This window comes from Chlamydotis macqueenii, chromosome 2, assembly GCF_036417535.1.
Source record: "Chlamydotis macqueenii isolate bChlMac1 chromosome 2, bChlMac1.mat, whole genome shotgun sequence".
NCBI lineage: Eukaryota > Metazoa > Chordata > Aves > Otidiformes > Otididae > Chlamydotis > Chlamydotis macqueenii.
This window is the reverse complement of record NC_141557.1, coordinates 52254157-52275227: the sequence shown is the minus strand read 5'-3', so window position 1 is coordinate 52275227 and position 21071 is coordinate 52254157. Positions and strand designations below refer to the sequence as shown.

The 21071-nt window shown below is 35.4% G+C and overlaps 1 protein-coding gene across 5 annotated transcripts in view; it reads left to right on the top strand.

Moving 5' to 3' along the window:
• Positions 1 to 21071, top strand: part of BBS9 (Bardet-Biedl syndrome 9) — a 309787-nt gene that overhangs the window by 42317 nt on the left and 246399 nt on the right. For all 5 annotated transcript variants that reach the window (XM_086742981.1, XM_086742982.1, XM_086742983.1 and 2 more), the window contains 3 exons: positions 12338 to 12519; positions 16067 to 16143; positions 18456 to 18509. In XM_086742981.1, coding sequence (XP_086599107.1) covers positions 12338 to 12519; positions 16067 to 16143; positions 18456 to 18509 — 313 coding nt within the window. The remainder of the gene's footprint in view (positions 1 to 12337; positions 12520 to 16066; positions 16144 to 18455; positions 18510 to 21071) is intronic.

Genomic DNA, 21071 nt, shown 5'->3' with positions numbered 1-21071 from the left:
TGTGAAGTTACTTTAATACAAGGAGTTGACAGGTGTGGACAAGTTGGTGAAAGTTACTGGAATATTTGCTTTCACTTTCATTTATTTGACAGATAAATATCATTTTACTTGTTAATGGAGCAGCAGGTTTTCTAAAAGGAAATATAAAGCAGTCTGGAAAGGTTTTTTGTCCAGAAGTAATTTACCAACTTTGAAGAATAAGAATTTCTGAGTTTCTTACAGTATTGAATTCCCAGAACCCAGCTTTTTAGCTTGAGTTAAGCTAGTATATAGATTTTCATTATTTGAGATGGGGAAAAATAATTTTCTTTCCTGAACAAAAGTAACTGCTGAAAAGCCAGGAAATAAAAGTAGACTTTATATGTTCAAAATGGTAAGCAGGCATACTTAGTAAGCTTTATCTACGCTTCAGGTCTTTATGAACTTCAAGTCTGCCTAGGTTTATACTGAGGAATGATCCCTTAAAAATATCATGGGGTTCTGTGTCTTGAGCACTGATTCGGCTTTGCTGAGTTTGCAATCAAGAAGTGATTTTCCTTTTTTAAAAAAATTTTTTATTTTTTATTTTATTTTTATTTTTTTTTGTCCCTACCAGTTGTTAGCACTAGAAGTGACTATGGTATCTGAAATTTACTTGGGTAATTTTTTGTTGTTACTTCTCCAGGTATGATTACTGCAGGTTTGACTGTAGATGTCATGCCTGAAGTCCTAAGATCGGTGTTGTGAACAACCAACCCTTTAAGACTGTATCACATAGTAATGTATTTATCAGCCATCCTGTATTTAAAGCCAGCTACCCGTAGACTATTGGTGTTCATGTTTTGACCTAGGCTGTTACTTATGTGATTATGGATTCTACTGAATTAGAGACTTAAAGTAATAAATTCAAAGTTGCATTGCGTAGGCTGAAATGCAGGACATACTGCAGCTTATTGACTTAAGATGCTATAGTAGTGTCCAACTGTCTTCTAAGACAAAATAAAGTAATTCAGTAGGTCTAAAATTTCTAATGTTGTTCTTATATCAGTCCTTCTTCCCCTTGCAGAAATAATAAAGAAGGAGAGACTATTTGCCTAATGAAAGTACTGAAAATTAATTTTCTCTGTAATCATGTTAATTAGTGTTTGAATATTTATATTACTTCATGTGATGCTGATAGCCATGGCTACTCCACTTTCCTATCTGTTGGAAAATCAGCACTTGTGTTACAGTTACACAGATGTATTACAGGAGAGTATTTTACCATATTTTAAAATACAACTTAGTTTTGGAGACAGTGACTTCTTATTTACTGACACAGTAGTGTCTTGCTGTGTGCTGAGTTATAATTTTACTCCTAGTTGTCTCTTTCCCTTTTTCTTGCATCTTTTCTGATAAAAGCATGTGTAACATGTATAACAGATGAGTGGTGTAAAAAGATATGTACAGCCTTGTTTAGTTATCTAGTAATTTCCAACTTGTTTTACTTTAAGGTACTGATTGCTTGCTACCTGTCTTTGACTTTTCTGTGGCATTCATTCTTTATAACCAGAGTTGACCATTTAAGGATACTTACGGATCAAACTGGGAAGGCATTTTGGTGTGATAGTCTGATGTGTCACCTTTGAACTGTCAGTGTTATTGTTGGCCTTGGCTATTTGAGGACCATATGAGCAACAATGAATGCCTGCAAAAAAAATCCTAATGCTTTAACGCTAGGTTCAAAAGAATATTTCGGCATTTTTTATGACTTAGTAGCTTACTGTGTATTCCAGTACTCTGATCCTGTCCAGTCTCTCTCATTAGTCTGCAGCTTGACTGCAAGGCTAAGAAGTAATTGCTCTGGTGACTCTGACCAATAGACATTGTCTGTACACCATTTCCACTGCACTTTAAGCATAAGCCAAGTGATATGTGCTGCTGTATTTCAGGATTGTTAATCCGTTGGCATTTCAAAGTGGAACGCAATACAGAAAGAGGCATTTATTGTGTTTATTGCATTTAAAAACAATCCCATCTTTAGCCGAACAACAAGCAGTTAAGAATTTTACAGTTATTGGAGCATACATCCATGGAGATAATAACTTTTTTTTGCATTCTAGACAAATGCTTAATACAATACTTCTTTTGTATTTTCTGATTTGTTGGTATTTCATAGCATTAGAATGACTAGTAAGATTTGTGTGGTTTGTATACTTATTTGTCTAATGAAGTATGAAGTCTCTGGAGACTGTTGTTCACTGGCTTCATAGAACCAAGACTTGTCTTTTGTAGATGAGTAGTAGCTTGACCCTGTCATAGTTAACATGCTGGTAACTTCATGGCACTTTATCTGTATAAGCTTATATGTGAAAGTCTCTGATTCAGCAACTTGTCTCCATAAAGAAGAGAATGTAAGCTAGTGTATAAATTCTTTGTTTTGACACAGGATTAGTTCCCAGATTTGAACTCATATGTAGTCCATCAGACTGATCAGTTTAATTTAAATGAGGTGTGTGAATCAAAAGACTGGAGTTCAGAATTCTAATGTATAGCCATTGGCTGAAAATGTTCTTTATGATGTTTTAGCTTCCAATATTTTTTGAAGAAAATTAAAATCTGTGATCAATTTGCAAGTGAGAAAATACTGGTCTGGTCCAAATATGAACTTGAAATTGAAGCTTGTTCTCTGGCACAGAATTATAGTACGTTGGGTGGCTAGATGAACGTACTTTGTGTAGCTGGGCTCTCCAAACAGTAGAAGGGCAACAGGAACTGAATTTAACTTTAAATGAAGAAATATTGTAGTTGAATTAAGTATATAAGGTGTAAAAGTGCAATCATATGTAGGGTACTAGTGGGTGGAGTCAAAATAAAACCCTTCTCATTGGATTTTTTAGCTATCCAGATGCTTGAAAATACTTTGTTCTTCATTCCAGCCCATCTGTTATTCCTTAATATAACTGACATCACCACAGCTACCACAACTATTAAAGAATCACCATATAAAAATGGCAAAGCTTACATATAAACCCAGCAAAACTTAGCACTTATTACACAGTTTTATGGAAAGAAAACTGCAGGAATCAAACTTTATAGTTTGTTGAAAGATTTTTCCTTTTTCTATATAGTAGTACTGTAATAGAAGCAATGCCAGTTATGACACACAGTATGAACTGTTCAGTTATATACATGTATATATATAAATTTTAATTTGAGTGTTCTGTAAGAATGTTGCCTGATCTGAGAAGTTAAATGCAGAGAGTTCTAGAATCTTTCTATTTAAACATCATTGAATTTTAAATAAATGTGTTTAAGAAGAAAAAAATCGCATTTGTTTTCATCACTAAATTACCACTGGATTGTCAAAAGATGTCAGTACAAAATATTACCCTTTTAAAAGGTCTTTTGAAGAGATAATTTCATTGTCTGTAGCTTAGTTGCAAAATGTGAATGTGATTGTATTTCTTTTACCTTAGTAGGATTTTGATAGCGCAGAAGATGTAGATTTGCCAAATACTATGTCTACCGCATACTGTAATTCATGACTGGGCTTTCTAGCAAGTTAGTTTCAAATGGTATTTACTGTATGATATTAAGTACATGCCCATATTGCCAGTTTTCCTAATTTTATTGCATGTCACTTATTTGCTTTTTCAAAAAGCCTACTTTTAATAGTCATATGGTTTTGTAAGGGTTTCAACTTTCTTTAGAATAACACTTAAAATATTCCTACCCTCGTGCTTGTAGAGAAAGCCTTAAAAGTGGAAATTCTAACTTCTCAAGAAAAAGAAGGCAAATAACTCCACCTCTGGTATTTAAAACAAAATACTTGCTTTTAAACAAATAGCATGGGATTTTTTTTTTCTTTTACTAACCTACAATTTCTCTGTGCCTATTTATGTTGTGACAGGGTAGAATATAACTGTATCAGGTTCTGAACTCAGTCTTGGAGTTGATTGAGCAGTAGGCTGGAGTTCATTGATCTATTGTGACACTTTCTTTTTGACACATGGAAGTGCTGGACATCCTGTTTGAAAAATAGTTACTATGAACAGTCTAAGGCTGTTGGTTTTGAAGGTCTTGATTATTTTGCTATTAACATGAAAGACATTTTTTTGTACGAGGACCAGCAGATGGCACATTTATGTTAAGCTCTGGTAATGAGAGCCAGCTAGCAATGCGAAGTGCCAGAGATGCTTTTGAAGAGCAGCTTTGCTCTTTACAAGACAAGGTAAAGGGACAGTAAGTATTGTTAAAAGTAATAGCATGTGCACTTTTTCCTGCCTGAAATGCTGGTGGATTTTGAAGCTTGCAGGAACATCCTTGTCAAGCTGTGAGGAGAAAGAGATGGGAATGAATTTGAGTTGAATGTTTTTAAAGTTACGTAAGTATTCAATCTTTTCAGTATAAATCTGTAGTAAAGACACATCATGGTTATTCTTGTTAGCCTCTCTGTAGTCTGTGGGTAGTCTGATTTTCCTCATGTACTGTCTAATATTTGCTTGTATGAAGCCAACAGTAAAGAATAAGTTTTATCTAAAACGATAAATGTACTAGAGTGTAGATTTTACCAGTATAGCACTTTGAGTTTCTTTTTTTTTTGTTGGAAGCAGAGATGCTAGGGGCCTCTCCAGCTTGCCTGGTGTGAAGTGGACTCTAACCACTATCTAAAAGTGGGAGAAGAGAAGGTGAAGATGAAGGATAAACTCTTGAGGCCTCCCAGATCCTATGTTGATGATGCCGTAGCTGCTACCTTTTGGTATAGCCTTTGGAAGCTGCTGTATACTTGTCTGCCAGTGGGGGAATCTGCCCTTGAAGCAGATTTTATTTTAGACTTCAGGTGAAGGAGGTGCAAATGGAGAAATATGTATTTCTTGTTGTAGCTCCATGAGGGAATGAAGCATGGAGATGTTTTAGGTGTGTCACTGTTGGTCTTAATTTCTTTCTTACTGCTAACATTGGTACTGTCATAAATGAAATCACAATGTTATTTCTCTTGTTTCGTACTATTTGGAGCTCTGACTTAGAGGCTGCACTCTTATTTAAAGTAATCAGGCTTTCTTACCAGTCTCCACATTTGTTTTCAATACAAGTAATGCCAATAAGTGTGTTAGATACAGAACTGTGATAATAAGAAATGTAATGTGGAAGTCAGAAACTTTTCCTTGAATATATTATACTTAAGAGCTCTTTACATTTTTTTTTTTGCTGGAAGCAAGACCATGTATTTCTGGAGGCCTGTATCATCACTCTAAATATTCTGGTTTTATTCTACTTTGTGACAAATACTAATTTTAACTTAAATCTGCATTTTGTGTAGCTGGCTAATTTTTAATAAAGCCTTAACTGCTTTTGAAGTAGTTTTGATTTTATATTTAAACCCCAAGAAACTAAGTTAGTTCATCCTTCAGATAAAAATTAATTTTATTATGTCATTTGTAGCATCAGGTTAGAACGTGTGTCTACCCTGCCTATACCAGTATGTGCGTTACCTGCCTGAAGGAATGAGAAGAGATTGTCGTGCATGGAAGTCTGTCCCTCTGCATGAATTGTTAAATCATAATCTGTTAAGATTCCCTTGTATTTAAACTTTCCAGCTATCAGACTAACCCTGTTAAAAAAAAAACCAACCAAACAAACCTGCTTCATTTGATGTGATCTGGTAGTTTTTAGAGCTCTCCTGTGTGAAAGCTGTGCTGCTTGGCTGCCCCTCACAAGCCTTGTGCTGCCCTGCAGATGGCAGCAGTGGCCCAGCAGAAAAGACCCCTGACCCAAACTTCTCTGAGTAGTGTTTGTTTTTGACTTGGCAGTAAAAGTGAAAACAATTAATTTCCATTGCTTTTAAATTTTTTTTTGTTTGGTGGAGGATGCTCCTTTTTATTTGGTCGCTGGATGGCGTTTGGCCTTTTAGACAAAGAGTCTCTTTCAGAGAGAAAACTACACAAGCTAAACACTTGTCTGAATTTGTCGCGTAGTAAGGCACTAGTTTGCTGTTTTACTGTGTGATGTTACCATGCAAAGGTGCTAGTGAAAATGTCTTCACTCCCAAGTAGAGTGAAAGTACTGTATAAGACCTGGAAGCTGGAGAATCCTTCAAGCGTTCAAAAAGGTAACACTTTAGCCAAATTCAGGTTTTATTCAGTTCTGACTCTCAGTGGATTTCAGTGCTTATAAGAGGGAATAAGTGTTGGCTTGTTGTTCTAGTCATAACTTCTCTATTTTTTTTCAACTGCCTTTTGACTAGTTATTAAGATGAAATCATGTTTAATTTTCCTCTTCCTCTTACATGTATTTACATTTTTTTAAACTAGATTTGTGTCTGGTGTTCTGTTAAGATCAGCCATGCTAAACTATCACACAAATGGGAAACATGAAGAATGCTTTTCTGTAAAGCAACAGCACAAATTATTTACAACTTAATGATACTCAATATTATTACATATTGCTAAACAATTATAATTGAACACTGTATTTACATTAAATGTTTGCATGCCCTCTGCAGAGTATGCAAAGTGTGTTAAAGAATTTAAGTTTCTGAGAGCAAACAGATTATCTGTGTTCATGTGTAATAGCAGAATGGGGAAGTCTTGCACATACAAGTATTAGTTCTTACATAAATTTGAACAAAGATTTTTTTTAATGAGGAAGAGATTTTAAAAGGAGCCCGAGGGTGCTCCACAGATACCCAAAACCAGTTAAAAATCGGTGGTAGCTGTCATTGAGTCACACCAGGTATACTTTAAATATTCACCTGAAGGTCTGATTTTGGTTTGTGTTTAGTAACAGTAAGATGCACTTTCAACTTTTGCTCTCATTAGTTCATGTTAGAAAATTCTTATAGTTTATTACTCCAAGTCTGATCTTCCTTCATCATTTTATCAAATACTTCACACAATTACAGCTAAGATTACATTGAAATGGTAGTGAAACTTAGAACAATTCGGGTTTTCAAAAGCAGTAAACTTAAAAGTACTATTGTAGTTATGCTCTTGCATATAATTACTTCAGAGGATGATAAAATGAAGAGAGAATTGGATTCAAAATGCTTGACCGCTATTCAGTGTTCTGGTTTTGTTAGTGAGGGGGGGCCTAAGGTGGTAGCTTCTGTAGGAAACTGCTAGAAGTCGCTCCCCTTTGTTCAGTGGACTCGGCCGGGCCTAGGGCGGACCTGCTGCTGGCCAAGGCCAAGCCAATTGGTAGCAGAATGTCCCGTTATAATGCCTCTGCGATAACGTATTTAAGTAGGGGAAAACAGAAAAAAAAGGGGAGAAGATGTGAAGCAGTGGAGCTGGGGGCAGAGAGGGGGAGGCGCAGGCCTCATCGGCCTTGCAGGCCTCACCCTCTGGCCTCCCGCCGGGCAGCAGACTGGGCCCAACTAGGCCCGGCCTGGCTGCAAGAAGTGGAGAGGAGATGAGAAGTGAATAAGATGTAAAAAGGATCCTGAGAGACGTCTGCCAGCCTCTTGTGAGGAACGGCTGCAGACGCCAAGGTCAGTGAAGAAGGAGGGGGAGGAGTAACATGGCTCCTGGCCAAGATTCCTCTGCAACTCGTGGTGAAGACCATGGTGGAGCAGGTTGTCCCCCTGCAGCCCATGGAGGTCCACGGAGGGGCAGAGATCCACCTGCAGCCTGTGGAGGACCCCACGGAGGGGTAGAGATCCACCTGCAGCCCGTGGAGGACCCCACGCCGGAGCAGTTTCACGAAGGACTGTGGCCCGTGGGAGGGACCCCACGCTGGAGCAGAGGAGGAATGCGAGGAGTTCTTCCCCCGACGATGATACAGCGGCGTAAAACAACGCGTGATGAACTGACCGCGACCCCCATTCCCTTCCCCCCCCGCCCCCGTGCCGCTCCGGAGGGGAAGGTAGTAGAGATAATGTTAAGCCCGGGAAGAGGGAGGGGTGGGGGGAGGTTATCTTGTTCCCTGTCTCATTCTCCTGCTAATTTTAGAAATAAATGAATAGTTTTCCCCAAGTCGAGTCTGTTTTGCCCGTGATGGTAACTTTAAGGATTTCTCCCCGTCGTTATCTCAAACCTTGATCCGTTTTTCTTATATCATCTCCCCCTGTTCTCTCGGAGGGTGGGGGGAGCGAGAGAGAGACTGCGTAGTCTGGTCCCGATCAGGGCTGAACTACTACATTCAGGAATTAGTTTCCTAATTTAGTAGTTTATAAATAATACATTATCAATAAGGAACTGAAAGTAGTATTGCAGAGCATCTTGTTTTCTAAAATGATTTGTGTCAGTAATATCAATTAAGACTGCTTCTGAAATTGAGGTAGAAGTTTTATGTGCTATTATAAATATAAATAATTAAAGCTGTAAATAGTCCCAATAACCAGACCTTGTCCTAAGAGTTGTCCAAGGCTTAGCTTGTGTCATTCCAGTAGAACTCAGAATTACAGATTCAACTTCTAAATTGAATCTTCAATTGTTTGAGTGATTGATTTGGTATTATATAAATGGAAACATGCAAAGCATTTTAATTTCTTCAAGAATTATGTTGTGAGCAATTTGTTTAGTAAGAGGAGACCTACAAAAAGCATATGCCATTATTATTACCCAGAATCCAATAAAAGGTAGTTTTTCAAATTATTACCATATGTGTGTAGGAGTTGCTTTGTACTGTAAAGTTATTTTAGATACCAGAATCATTTGTTTCATACTTTGAGTTCCTCACTGTTAAAACGTCCCCTTAGATTTGCTATTACTTTGACTATTGGGTGATATATAGTAAAAAAACGAGTTTACAATAAAAGAAATTTAACAAGTAATTGAAATTCCAGATTGTGTGCAAAATGTGCCATACGAAGTAATGGTATTTGCAGGGATATTGTATGAGTGCAGTAGCTGTGGGGAAACTACTATAAAACTGTTAAATATGCTTCCCCTCCCCCTACTGTCTTTAACCATTGTTATAAAAGCTTCAGAAAATAAAGCAATCTCGACTGTCTGACAAACATTCCAACAGAGAAATTAATATATTATAAATCATATGTTATAACTGGTTACTCATATTTTTCTTATTGTTTCTATTGATGTACAAATTCATGGACAGCTTTAACAAGGAAAGATTACTGGAAAAGGCTTTTTTATATTTGTATATGTTTCATGTTGAACAGTCTTCTTAGGACCCAGCAGAACAGTAATTGAAGCAAGGGAAAAATGTCATTTGTAATGCTGCTTTCTGAAACCAATGCTTTTGTCTCTGAGCTACTGTGGACTTAAAGGATGTCATGACTAATAGGAAAGTTGGTTGAAATGAGTTTGTTTTAAGATGGAATTTTTGAATGTGCATTCTGTAATGCTGACATAAACTCAGAAATTAAGAAAAGTGTAATTTATATAGGACAATCACTTCATTGATTTGAGTTGATTTTGTTTGATAGACTGATTACCTGCAAATGACTGCCAAGTTAAAAGTACATAGGGAGGACTGTATTTACAAACCACGTTTGAATGTATTATATTTTAGTAGTATATCATCCAAGATTTATTGCTATCAGCGTAGCTATATTTCTTCATGCCCTTTTGATTTACATTCGGATGTTGTTATGGATCTTTCCTTCTTAGCTTAACAGATTCATAGCATCAGGAAAGAAATTTTAAGATCATCCAAAGCCATTGCTGGGGAATTTTAGATTTTTTTTTTTTTTTTCAGGTGTCAGTTTTCTTTCTTCAGTTGTGGAACAAGCTAATGATGCAATTTCTCTTGTTGCTCCTTAGCAACTTCATTATTTGCTGTAACTGAGTAGCAAAGTGTAGGGCAGAGTATTTAGTAGCATGGTAGCACCTGCTTCAACAATATCCTTTTTATGGTAAAGTTCTTTGCAAACACTTAGTAGGCATTAAGCAAAGTCCTATACATTAGGTGTTATTTGCATACCTTACCAAGACTATGTTATGGTCCAAGTAGTCACAACATTCTATCTCCTTACATTGTTTGTATACAGATCTTAGGGTTAGCCCAATGTATTTGTCCCATGTGCCATCTAGAATTCTGTAAATGTAGCACAGATGTGTGTTGTACAGAGCTTTTTGGAATAAGAAAACTAGGATGAGCAGTTCTTCATGTAATTCCAACAACAGACCCAGTCCTGAGCAAAGAAACCAACTATAGTGCGCAGCAAATATTCAAGCAGCCAGAGAAACCGGGACTCATGCTTAGTTCCGCTTCCTCTCGCTTTGGATTGACAGTTTACAATTTATCAGAAATAATGGATGCACACCCCAAGTTTACAGGTCACAAATAGGCCATCACATTCACAGGATGGATGCTAACACAGGTACTGGATATGTAAGTTGAAAATCAGTACTAAGTCTTCTACTTTCTTTTCTTGAGGTATTTTTTCAGGAGACTTGACATCTCCAGCCTTCTGGTGATCACAAAGACAGCTTTCTATTGCAGTTTGCTTAGTTTTTGTAGTGAATGCTAATATATATTAAAAATTCCAGCTACCACATGAAAATGGTGGTAGCTGGAAGCTTTTCTGTGGCAACAGAACAGTTTTCCCGAAAGAGAAGACTGTTCCTGTTTAACCTGAGCTTAGATAAGGGGAACAGTGTGTTTTGAGTCCCATTATGTGTGTTCTATTCCAGAAGGCACTTCAGATTTACATGTTCCACCTGCAGCGAGGGACTCACTGGGGATACCTGTTGTCCAAAAATCCACCAACCGGTTCCCATACATTCATAGTTTAACCATGAGATTTATTTCATTCACAGAGTAAAAATTACTTTCTATGGAAAGTAAAGCTCGAACTTATCTGCAGCAAATTATTTGTATAGTGCACAGTGGAGTCTTCATTTCTGTATGCGGTTGCAGTGTAACTGCTTGGATTTCAGATCTCAATTACAGCATAGTTTTTTCCAAAATATTTGATTGCGGTTGTGAAACCACACTGAGATTGTGGCCTTAGTGTTCTATAAAAGAGCATTTTAGACTGTCCAGCTGGACCAGCAGTTACCAAAATTGATCTGTGACACCTATTTGCCTTCATAATTGCTATTATCCTGGAAAATTTTGGAATGAGATTTCCTACTTGTGTGTACTGGAGTCATGCTACAAGACAATATAGGAAACCAGAGAGAATTCTCTGTTTTTAATACAGCTACCTGGGTTTTAATGAGGATTGTACTAGAGGAGGCACATGAAAGGTATCAGCGTATGTAAATTAAAATATTTTTTGTTAATCTGTTATGAATTATAGCTTGAACACTTAAATAAATGAAATGTTTGACATGAGTTTAATTAGTGGGATAGTGGATTAGGCTTTCTTTTCAAAATTAAGTTTTATATCTAAGAGTTAAATTTGACAGTTTTAATTGATGCAAAGGCAATGTCTGCTGCTATAAGATATTCTAAGTATGGCATAAGAGCAAATTATTGCATGAAATAAATACAAGATTTTAATTTAATTAAGAATAAACATTTTTAAAAAGAAAATGAAAGTTGTCTTTCTCCTAACTTTTGCTGTTAACATCTATGCTAGTCTTTCTTTACTCTTCAGTTCCTCTTCTTTTTAGGGAAAATCTTCAAGTTAAGCAAAATGTTGACAGTACTCCCTGTTGTCTCATAATTTGTTAAATACTTTCCTGAATCTTGCATTTGCGTGGTACATGATCAGATAAGCGAAATGAGTGAGATTTTTGTAGGAGTAAGTTCAATGAAGTACTGTTCCCTCAGGAGAAGAGAGACTATAGTGTAGCTAATAAAACACTCATTGTATTGATCCGTAGCAGTGTAAGGGGAATCTTCTGGATCCATGTGGCTTCCTTTCAGAAAAATACTGCAGGGAAGAAGCAGCCAGGCTTTGAAGCCAGCGCAGTAGTTGCAGTAGCAGCCGAAGAATGGATTAGGGATGCCACTGATAGCAGCAAAGTCCTAATGCTGTCTTCGCTGTGAACATGTTCCATCTGTTTGTGATTTCTTCTAATGCATCCCTTCCCTTACTTGGTGTTATATTTAGCTAATTCCTCTTCCTACATACCAACCTGAATATCCATACTTCAAAACACTTAAGTAACAATTTGTGAATAAAGAAGTTGCAACTGTACTGTATACTCAGCTTGTTTGTTCTGATCCTTTCCTTTAGCTGTCGTGATTATACAGATTCTGAGATGCTTAGATCGTGTTTTAGCAACCTGTCTAGCACGGGTTGGTTTTTAGGTGTGATTGCAATAAGTGGGAGTAATATTGATAAACATGTCTGAATCAAAGAATAAATATTGTTGTTTTCTTTTGGTCAAAGAATGTCATTAAAACCAGGAAGTTCTATTATATTTATAGATGGAACAGTGGAAGCAGTATAAATTCAATGATGTTGCTTCTCTGATTCTTCCCAATTTCTTAATGAGCTTTTTTTTTTTTTATGCAGAGACTTGAAGGGTGTTATAGTCACTCTGAGTGACAATGGGCATCTTCAGTGTTCCTACCTTGGAACTGATCCTTCACTTTTCCAGGCTCCTAGGGTTGATTCTAGAGAAATAAGCTATGAAGAATACGATGCTGAAATGAAAGAACTTCAGAAAATCATTAAGGAGGCCACAAAAACACAAGGTATACTTCTCCCTTTCCTGTAGTTGTACATACTGTTAACCACCTGACTTTCCTTTTAGCACTTTAAAATATTTTTTTTTTATTTTAATTCTTTAACCAGAATTACATTCCTACATTTCTGTAGGAAATGTAATATTTAATAAAGTTTAGGTTTTAATAAGAAAATGTACAAACAAAATCCTAGACTGTAATGGCCTTGGATACAAAATTTTTTGTTTGTATTTTCATAGTGCCTGTTGGAACTTTAAAGATGTTTAAGTCAAGTTGCAGATAATTCTCACTCATGCAAGGGTTCAGGCAAGAAAACCTAAGGAATTTCACAGCAACAGTCTGATACACTTAGGCTTCAGAAAGAGTGAAAATACTGCCAAATTCTGTTTTATTATTACAAATCACTTCTTAAGTAATTAAATTAACAAAGGATGACTTTTGTTAAAGCAACTTTTCTGTTGCTTTAACTTCTTTCAAAAGTCATTGTATTTGAAGAATGTAGTGAGAGATAGCAAACAAAACACAAATAACTGATCCTGATAAACTCTGGAATTTATATATAGTGCTAATAACTTGCATCGATTTTGTTCAAGTAATGGCACATAATTTCTACAGAGATCCTTCAAAGCTTGTGTTTTCATAACTGAGTTTTTAAACAGTGTATCTGACTTGGACAGGGAATTGGAACCATGTGATTTGACAGGAAACTGTGGAAAAAATCATCGGCAAATAGAAAGAACCAATTAGAATCTTTTCCTGGTGATAGTTAGCATGTTCTTAAAATGCATTAAAGAAATAGTTGTGGCTTTCTGTGTGAAAAATGGGAGTGAAAAAGCTCACAGTTGAAATCCCTAGAAAAAAAGAAATTATTTATCTGCAGTCATGAGCTTGATTCTACAATTCAAAGATTTCTTTTTTTGTAATTGCATATAACTTTGTCCATTATTGTGATAGACGAATAGCAATTTTTTAATTTCACAAATCTAGTAGTTGGTTATTTAAACATATAGATGTGGGTAAATTCCATTGATTTTTTTTTTCTACCACAACCCTTCTTTGTAAGTATTTGACAGTTTTATCTGACTATCATAGGCAAAGGGTAGAAAAGCATGATGGAAGAAATAAATCCGTTTGAAGTGAATCAGCTTTAGTTTGTTAGTTTTGACATATTATGTGGAAGACCTAGAAAGACAGAAAGGAAACATAGCTGTCTTTTATAACTTTTCTAATCACTGTCATGGTATGATTGACAAGTTTACTGTGAATATTGTTTATCTTTTCCCCATTCTCTCTTCCTCTTATTTTTTTTTTTTCTTCCTCAGTCTTTCGTATCTGATCTAAGGTGTTACAGTGGTGTTTTCAGATGAGTTTTTATAAATGCTCTTTTTGTTGTGGAAAGTTGCTCTAATTATGTTTTCTTTGGCTTTACTGGATGTAAAACTTGTGAGAAAACATTTTTTACAGCAAAACTTTTTATTTATGAAGAATATCTTTCAATTTTAGATGTTTGTGGCTTTGTTTCATTTTGGCTTTTTTCTTAGAACTTTAGCTAAAGTCTTAAAATAACTGCTAATTATGTCTGGTTGAATACAAAACACTTTTGAACACTGGTTATCATTAAGTTACTCCTAGGCATGATCTTTAAAATGAGCCATTGTCTTCTCTATCTTTTGGATTCACATCTGTGCAGTAAGAGCTTGTGTTGTTTTGAAAATATCTACCCTTATATGGAAATAATTTTTCTTTGTTTCATTTTGACTTCCAAACATGGAAGGTATTTAGAATTAGGTCATCATATTAAAAAAAAAACTTGAGTAGTTATTTCCATAAATGTCTTGTATTTCTGTCCAGTGCTGACCATTAAACTGTTGAACTTAAGCTGTTTTATACATTTTGAACAATAAGGATTTACATTATAAACTGGTGAAATATTTTAAAATCTTAACTGTTATACTAACTTAAATCTAATGCTACTTGCATCAGTCTGGATGACATAAGTGATGAAACATAGATGTTTTGGCTCAGTTTAATAGTAACAAAAAGCTGATACTTACATGTAAACTTTGTGATCTCTGTCCTATTTCTAATAGAAAAATGAGTGTATATCAGAAGTTGCGTCATAGTTTGCTTGAAGAAGCAACCTGAAGAGAAATGGTTAAGAGGGATAGAAAAGGAAGGTGTTTTCTAATCTGTACAAGTGGAATGAATTGTGCTGAGCTATGTGTAGTTGGCAGAACCAGTTGTGTGCAACTGTGGCAGTATGAAACAGGCCTTGTTACTTTAGGAACTATACATTTCCTGTTTGTTTTTTTTTTTTGTCCCAATACAATACAAGAAATGAAAGTACTTTTTAAGAAAAACACAAATACCTTAGATTTAGATTTGGACTTCTGGACTCTTGAGAGGAGATTTTGCAATTTCTGATGGTATTTAAGTGCCTAGCTTTTAATCCTTACAACTTGTTTTCCATATGTGAATATATATTAGATTTTAAATCATGGATATGAGTGAGTCTGTAGCATTCTTTTCCTTATATGTTGACAGTCCTGGAAATAATCAGGTAATATATTGTAACTAAGCCCCATATAGTGTTCTGTACATAAAACTAAAAAAAATCTGATTTAATTTTATTAAATTCTATTATTATTATTAATAACTATAACTATTAATAACTATTATTAAATTTTATTTAATTCTATTAGGCACAAAATCTCTCTGTGTGTAATGTGCTCATTATCAAATCATTTAGATGAAAGTGCCATGAGATGTGTGGTGTGTATTTTAGAGATAGTTGTTTATTCCAGATGATCAGAGGGCTGGGGCACCTCTCCTATGAGGACAGGCTGAGAGAGTTGGGGCTGTTCAGCCTGGAGAAGACTTTATAGTGGTCTTCCAGTACCTAAAGGGGGCTCATAAAAAAGACAAGGGGAAACTCTTTAGCAGCGGCCTATTGTGATAGTATGAGGGGTAATGGTTTTAAAATAGAGGGAGGTAGATTCAGACTTGATATAAGGAAGACATTGTTTACAATGAGGGTGGTGGAACACTTGGACAGGTAGCCTAGAGAGGTATTAGATACCCTGGCCCTGGAAATATTCAAGGCCAGGTTGGACGGGGCTCTGAGCAACCTGATCTGGTTGGAGATGTCCCTGCTCCTTGCAGGGAGGTTGGAATGGATGACCTTTAAAGGTCTCTTCCAACCAAACTATTCTGTGATTCCATGATTCGATGTGAGGACAACAGTTTAAAAATTCCCTACAGTCTTTGAAGACTGTGTATAGTAGGTGTAAAATCTTGTTATAGAATGCATCTAAATGCTTTTTCATACAGAAATGCAGAATGAGATCCAGGTTTAAGTTGTCTGTAGAAATCTTACAAAACTGGGAAGTTTCTTTGGTCAGAAATGATATGCATTGTCAGTTTTTTCCTTTAAAAAAAAAGAAAGTGTAATAATGTAAGTCTGAAACTTGATGGTATTGAAATGATACTATTTTTAGAAATGTAGCTGCATGTTTGCTAAAGGAGAGCTGATTTACTTTTTTTCTTTTCCTATCAGATGTTTTGCCCAAATCTGAAAAACACAGAGACCTAATTGTCACAGCAGAAGTTTCACCTGATTTGGATGCAGAATCTGTATGTATCGTTATAAAAGGGAAATTGCTTTGAAAACATTGGTTTGATACATAAGTGAATAATGATTCATCATGGATAGTGATTACTACGTATTTATACTTGTGGACTGAGCTCCTGCATAGCCCCCAGTTTTCTATCAATTAAAATGAACTTTTGTTAGTGATTTTTAACTAGCAATTATTTAATATCTTCTGTCTGGGAACCTTTAGATTCTTGGCTAAGCAAATGCAAGTGAATGAGAACTTGGGACTTGGAATAACTTTGTAGTGATGAGAATTTGTAATGGCAAGCAGTTAAAAATATGAGGGGACCTAGTAGAAGTGACACCCTGTGGATCTTCTAAAGATAGAATACACAAACAACTCAAAGATGCGTTGTAAGAAATAATAATTCCCTGGCAGGGCATCATTCAATATCTCTGGTGTTGCAGCCTAATTAGTTTATTCACCTTGTATACATCTGTAGTTTATAAATTTAATTCAAATTAAGATTCAGGAGGCCTTATATTGTCTCTTAAAACTTTTAACTTTAACATTTCAGAGCATACTCATTGCACTATAACATCTGTAATTAGTAATTTCTGGCTACTAATTTCTGAAAAACTGCTTTTCGGGACTGCTTACTGTTTAAAAAAATACACAAGGAGCTGCTCTTTAATACTTTATATATATATATTTGATGTATTTGTTTAAACTCTGTTGTTATTACTACTGCTACCTCTACTACTATTATTCTTTGATAAATGGGCCTCTTTTTAAAGTGTGCTAGTGTCCTAGCACTTATCTGTGGAGAAAAGGGCAGTGTGACATGGTCTTGGCTAGCTGCAATAATCTACTCTTAACACTTAGAACTGTTAGGTCCTCATTAGAGATTAAAGCATTCTATGTCCTCATTCACTCAGCCTTCCAGATGCAATGGTCTCTTTCATATATAAGTAACTCAATATATCAGTCGAACCACAGCCTTGAATCTTTGTTTCCCAAGGCTGTCTGTATCTCTTAATTTCCTGCATGGTAGGCTTTCCTGGGAATTCCTTCAGTAGCCATCTAGAAAGGAAAAAAATGGTAAGATGCTTCATGGGGAACGATCAATACAGCAAATGCAGGAACAATTTTAGGGCTTCTGCAGTGATCCTCGAAACTACAGGCTTGCAGATACTACTTCCATACTTGTGAAAAGGTTTAAATTGTGATGTGTGTTGTAAAAGCAAGGAGGATATAGATGTATTAAAATGGATTAGATAAGCAAGTGGAGGACCGTTCTGGTTATTTAACACCACCTCCTGTGTATGGCCTCTGATCCACGAAGTCCTGCTGATTTCTGAAAGTGAATATGGTAAGGATCAATCTCTTTGCACCCCTGATATTGCTTCAGGATCAACCACTGGTCACCAGAGACAGTAGGCATGACAAGCCAGTATGAAAGTAGCTGTGTTTTCTTAACTGGAAAAGATACACAATGTACAAATCACAGTTCTATTTCTAGAACCCAGAGAGCCTACCAACTTCCTGACTTCTTAGGAGCTTGCAGATGTGGATCTTATACTGGCACGTTGGGATGAAAAGGACAGTTGGTAGAGGACATCTTATTGTTCTTAATTTACTGTTTTATCAAGAGAAGGTATAAGTTAGTAATTTGGTTTTATAGCAGAAGTCAAGTGTTTCTTTAAAATACAGTCATTTAAACAAACAGGAACATTTTCTTAAACTGACCTGTTGCAAAATGAAATATAAGCAGAAAATAAGATATTAAAATAGACAGCGAGGTCAAGATTAATTTTGAATTAGATGGAATTGCCTGTTGAAAGAGCAATTAGCAGAGGTAGCAAGATGCCTGCTATAATTTTCTTTTGAAGTTCAAAATATATTTCTGATTAGAAGACAGTATGTGGTGATTTTATAGTACATACTATGGTGTGTATATAATATATTGGCAGATTGGAAGTCACTTTTCCCTACTGAATAACAGAAGGTATTTCCAGAATTTAAATAAATATATGGTGGAAAGTAGTGTGCCAAGCAAAACAGTTTCAAATATTCACATATACATCAGAGTGTATTAGTTTCTTATATACACGACAAAATGACCTTTTGCTCTCCTTTTTGCAGGCAATTTCAAACACAGGCTTTACATTTCCGTGTTCCTTCTGAACATGTGTTTTGTGTATTTTAATCTGTTATAGGAATGTTAAGTCGTTTACTGTTAATTCCCTGTTTACCAAATTGATGGTAGGAAAGTAATATTGCATTCATTGTGTTCACTTATTCATGTGGAATATTGAATTTATTCTGTTTTCATCTTTTTCTTCACAGCAAGCCATTGACAGTGAGGTGAAAGCAGAGACAATACCTTCAGTCACAGTAAAGGTACTGTGCCTCACTCAAACAGTAGCATTCAAATAGTGGTGGCAAATTTTAACAAACCTGTCACTTTCTGTGTATTTCACTTAGATCATGAAAATGAGTAGAGTTTGAGATGCAATATATACTTAATTATTTTTCTCCTTAGTATAACAAGGTGTCATTCTAGCAAGCCTTCTGTTGAGGTCAGAAAGCAACTGGAGTTTTATTTTTGATAGGCTGGTCAAGAAGCAGACACAAAAATGTTATTAGGGTGGAATGAAGTTGGTTTTGAAGTTATAAGAGTAGTTTTCCCAACTCTTTTCAAAGGGAATAAATGCTTGGTTACTCAAAATCTGAAGTTTATCTTCAGCTGCCTTCTTAGTTGTCAATAAGCAAAAGTAGACTTTCTTTTGTAAAAAGACTTTCACAGCTTTTGCTAGTGAAAAAAAATACTAGGAAAATCTAATTTGAAAATTGACATCATTGCAGTCCTTCATGAGAGCTGCTGCCTGTAACTGATTCTAAAAAAAAGGAGGTGTGTGTGCATGCATGTGTATACAACTGTAGTTTCTCCTCAGTACTGTGTAAAAAGGATAATGACTTTTATTTCTGAGTTTGAGAGGATCTTCTAGGAATATCAGTAGAGACTTATTTTTGAAAACCTTGCAAGTTTTCCCTCTGTCTTGTGTGAAAAGTTCAGAGGATAGCTGGACTATTTATTGAACCAGATTCCTTTATGCTGGAGTGGTTAAGTTGTACTTGGTCCAACATCTTTCTCTGCATTTTTAAATGCTAAAATGGTACAAGATAAAATCCTAATCCTGATAAAAGTCTGTGGCTGTTTTGCTCAAAGAAGTTCAGATGAATGTCATTGGACTTTGAATCAGGCTGTTTGTGAATATAAGGGTACCTTAAAATATGTAATGTAAACTGAAATTACCTCCAGAAAGGTATGAATTTATCAGCTTTATTTTACATTGAAGCCAATATATTGTATAAGTGAGTTATTACAGAGGAAGGTATTGTGCTTATAATTGCCAAATTCAATTTTTGGAGAGCAGTTATGATTTTTGTATTGGGAACACAGGTAAGTCCCGTTTTTCTCCCTCACCTGCTTGTTATTGCTGTTGTAAGGCCAATGGCAAACACTGTTTAAAACAAGCATGTATGTGTTTATGTATTTGATAAGCCCCATTCTGTTTTCTTGTTTATGCATCTTATACCTTTTAATGAAACAAAAATAGTAAATGTAGCAGTGATTATGCTTTCAGGTTTTTTCCAGAATATTTTTCCTGTGATAAAGTCATTTAAATGATCTTCATATGTCTCCATTCTAATTAATTGTAGTTGATGGAAAAATCCTTTTAATTAGTGAATTCAACTCTTTAATATTTACAAAGTTATAAGCATTGGTAGTTATGAAAGTAAGAAATCACTGTACATTATAGCTGCATGTTATGACTCCTGTCAGACTAATTTGAACTAAACTACTGAATTTGGACAAGTTGAGAACAATATTGGTAAGTTTTAAAATTAAATATTTTCTTGAATTGCACAACTGCAGCCAATGTATATGTATACCTTGCATGTTTTCTGCAAAGTAGGTAATGTTACTAATTAATATTATTTGGCCATTGTTATGATTGTTATTGTACCCAAAAAATCTGCAGACAATGCATTATGCTCTAAAAACACTTACAGAATTTGTGATACTTATTTTTATATTAAAATTATTTTTTTTAAATTTAAATTTGGCACCGACAGACCTGCTAGAAAAGTTTTACTAAAATGTGATATTTTTGACAAAAGTTTCTAGATAACAGGATTCTTCACTTCAAGCTCCTATATGCAGCAGAAAGCCAAACATAATGGAGTAATGCACTGAAGTTGCCAGTAACTTTAAATGTCACTGTCTTGATTACAAATTCTGAAGTGTGCAGCCTCATGTCTGCATGTTTTAAGCTCATGTCATTGGCATAACATCTGTAAGGCTGTTGATTCCATCTTCATTGTGCATCTTATTGAGATTCTGGCTTCAGAAAATGTGGCAAAGTTTGTCTGATGTGTGTACAGAGGTAGATGTGATCCTTCCTTGCTCACTTTCATAGTGATTAATGATCTTGAGGGCCTGTTTGCAGCCCAGATGTATTGTTAAACAAAAATAAATGTTGATATTAATTCTTTTGAAGTAATCAAAATGAGTCAAGTGTTATGAAGTTTATAACTAATAGTATTTTCCTAAACTGATTTAACCTGGCTTTAGTGAGCTCCTTGGTAGACCAACAATACAAAACATGATAATAGATAGCAGATATGGTCTGCGTGTATGCAGACCACATTCAGATCTCAGTCACCACTACACTTTCATTTTAGATCTGAGTTAAGAACTTTTTTTTTTTTTATATCCATTGGTTTTGCAGAGAAATAACTGCCTACAACAGAAGCAACCAGGGCCACTAACGTTTATGGTTAGGTCAGCTCTCATAATCTGGAGTTGTAGTTGTGCTGAATGTCCTATATATTAAATTTAATAATTTATTTGCATTCAAAAATTAAACAGAACTTGATTCTGAAGTTATTTGGAAG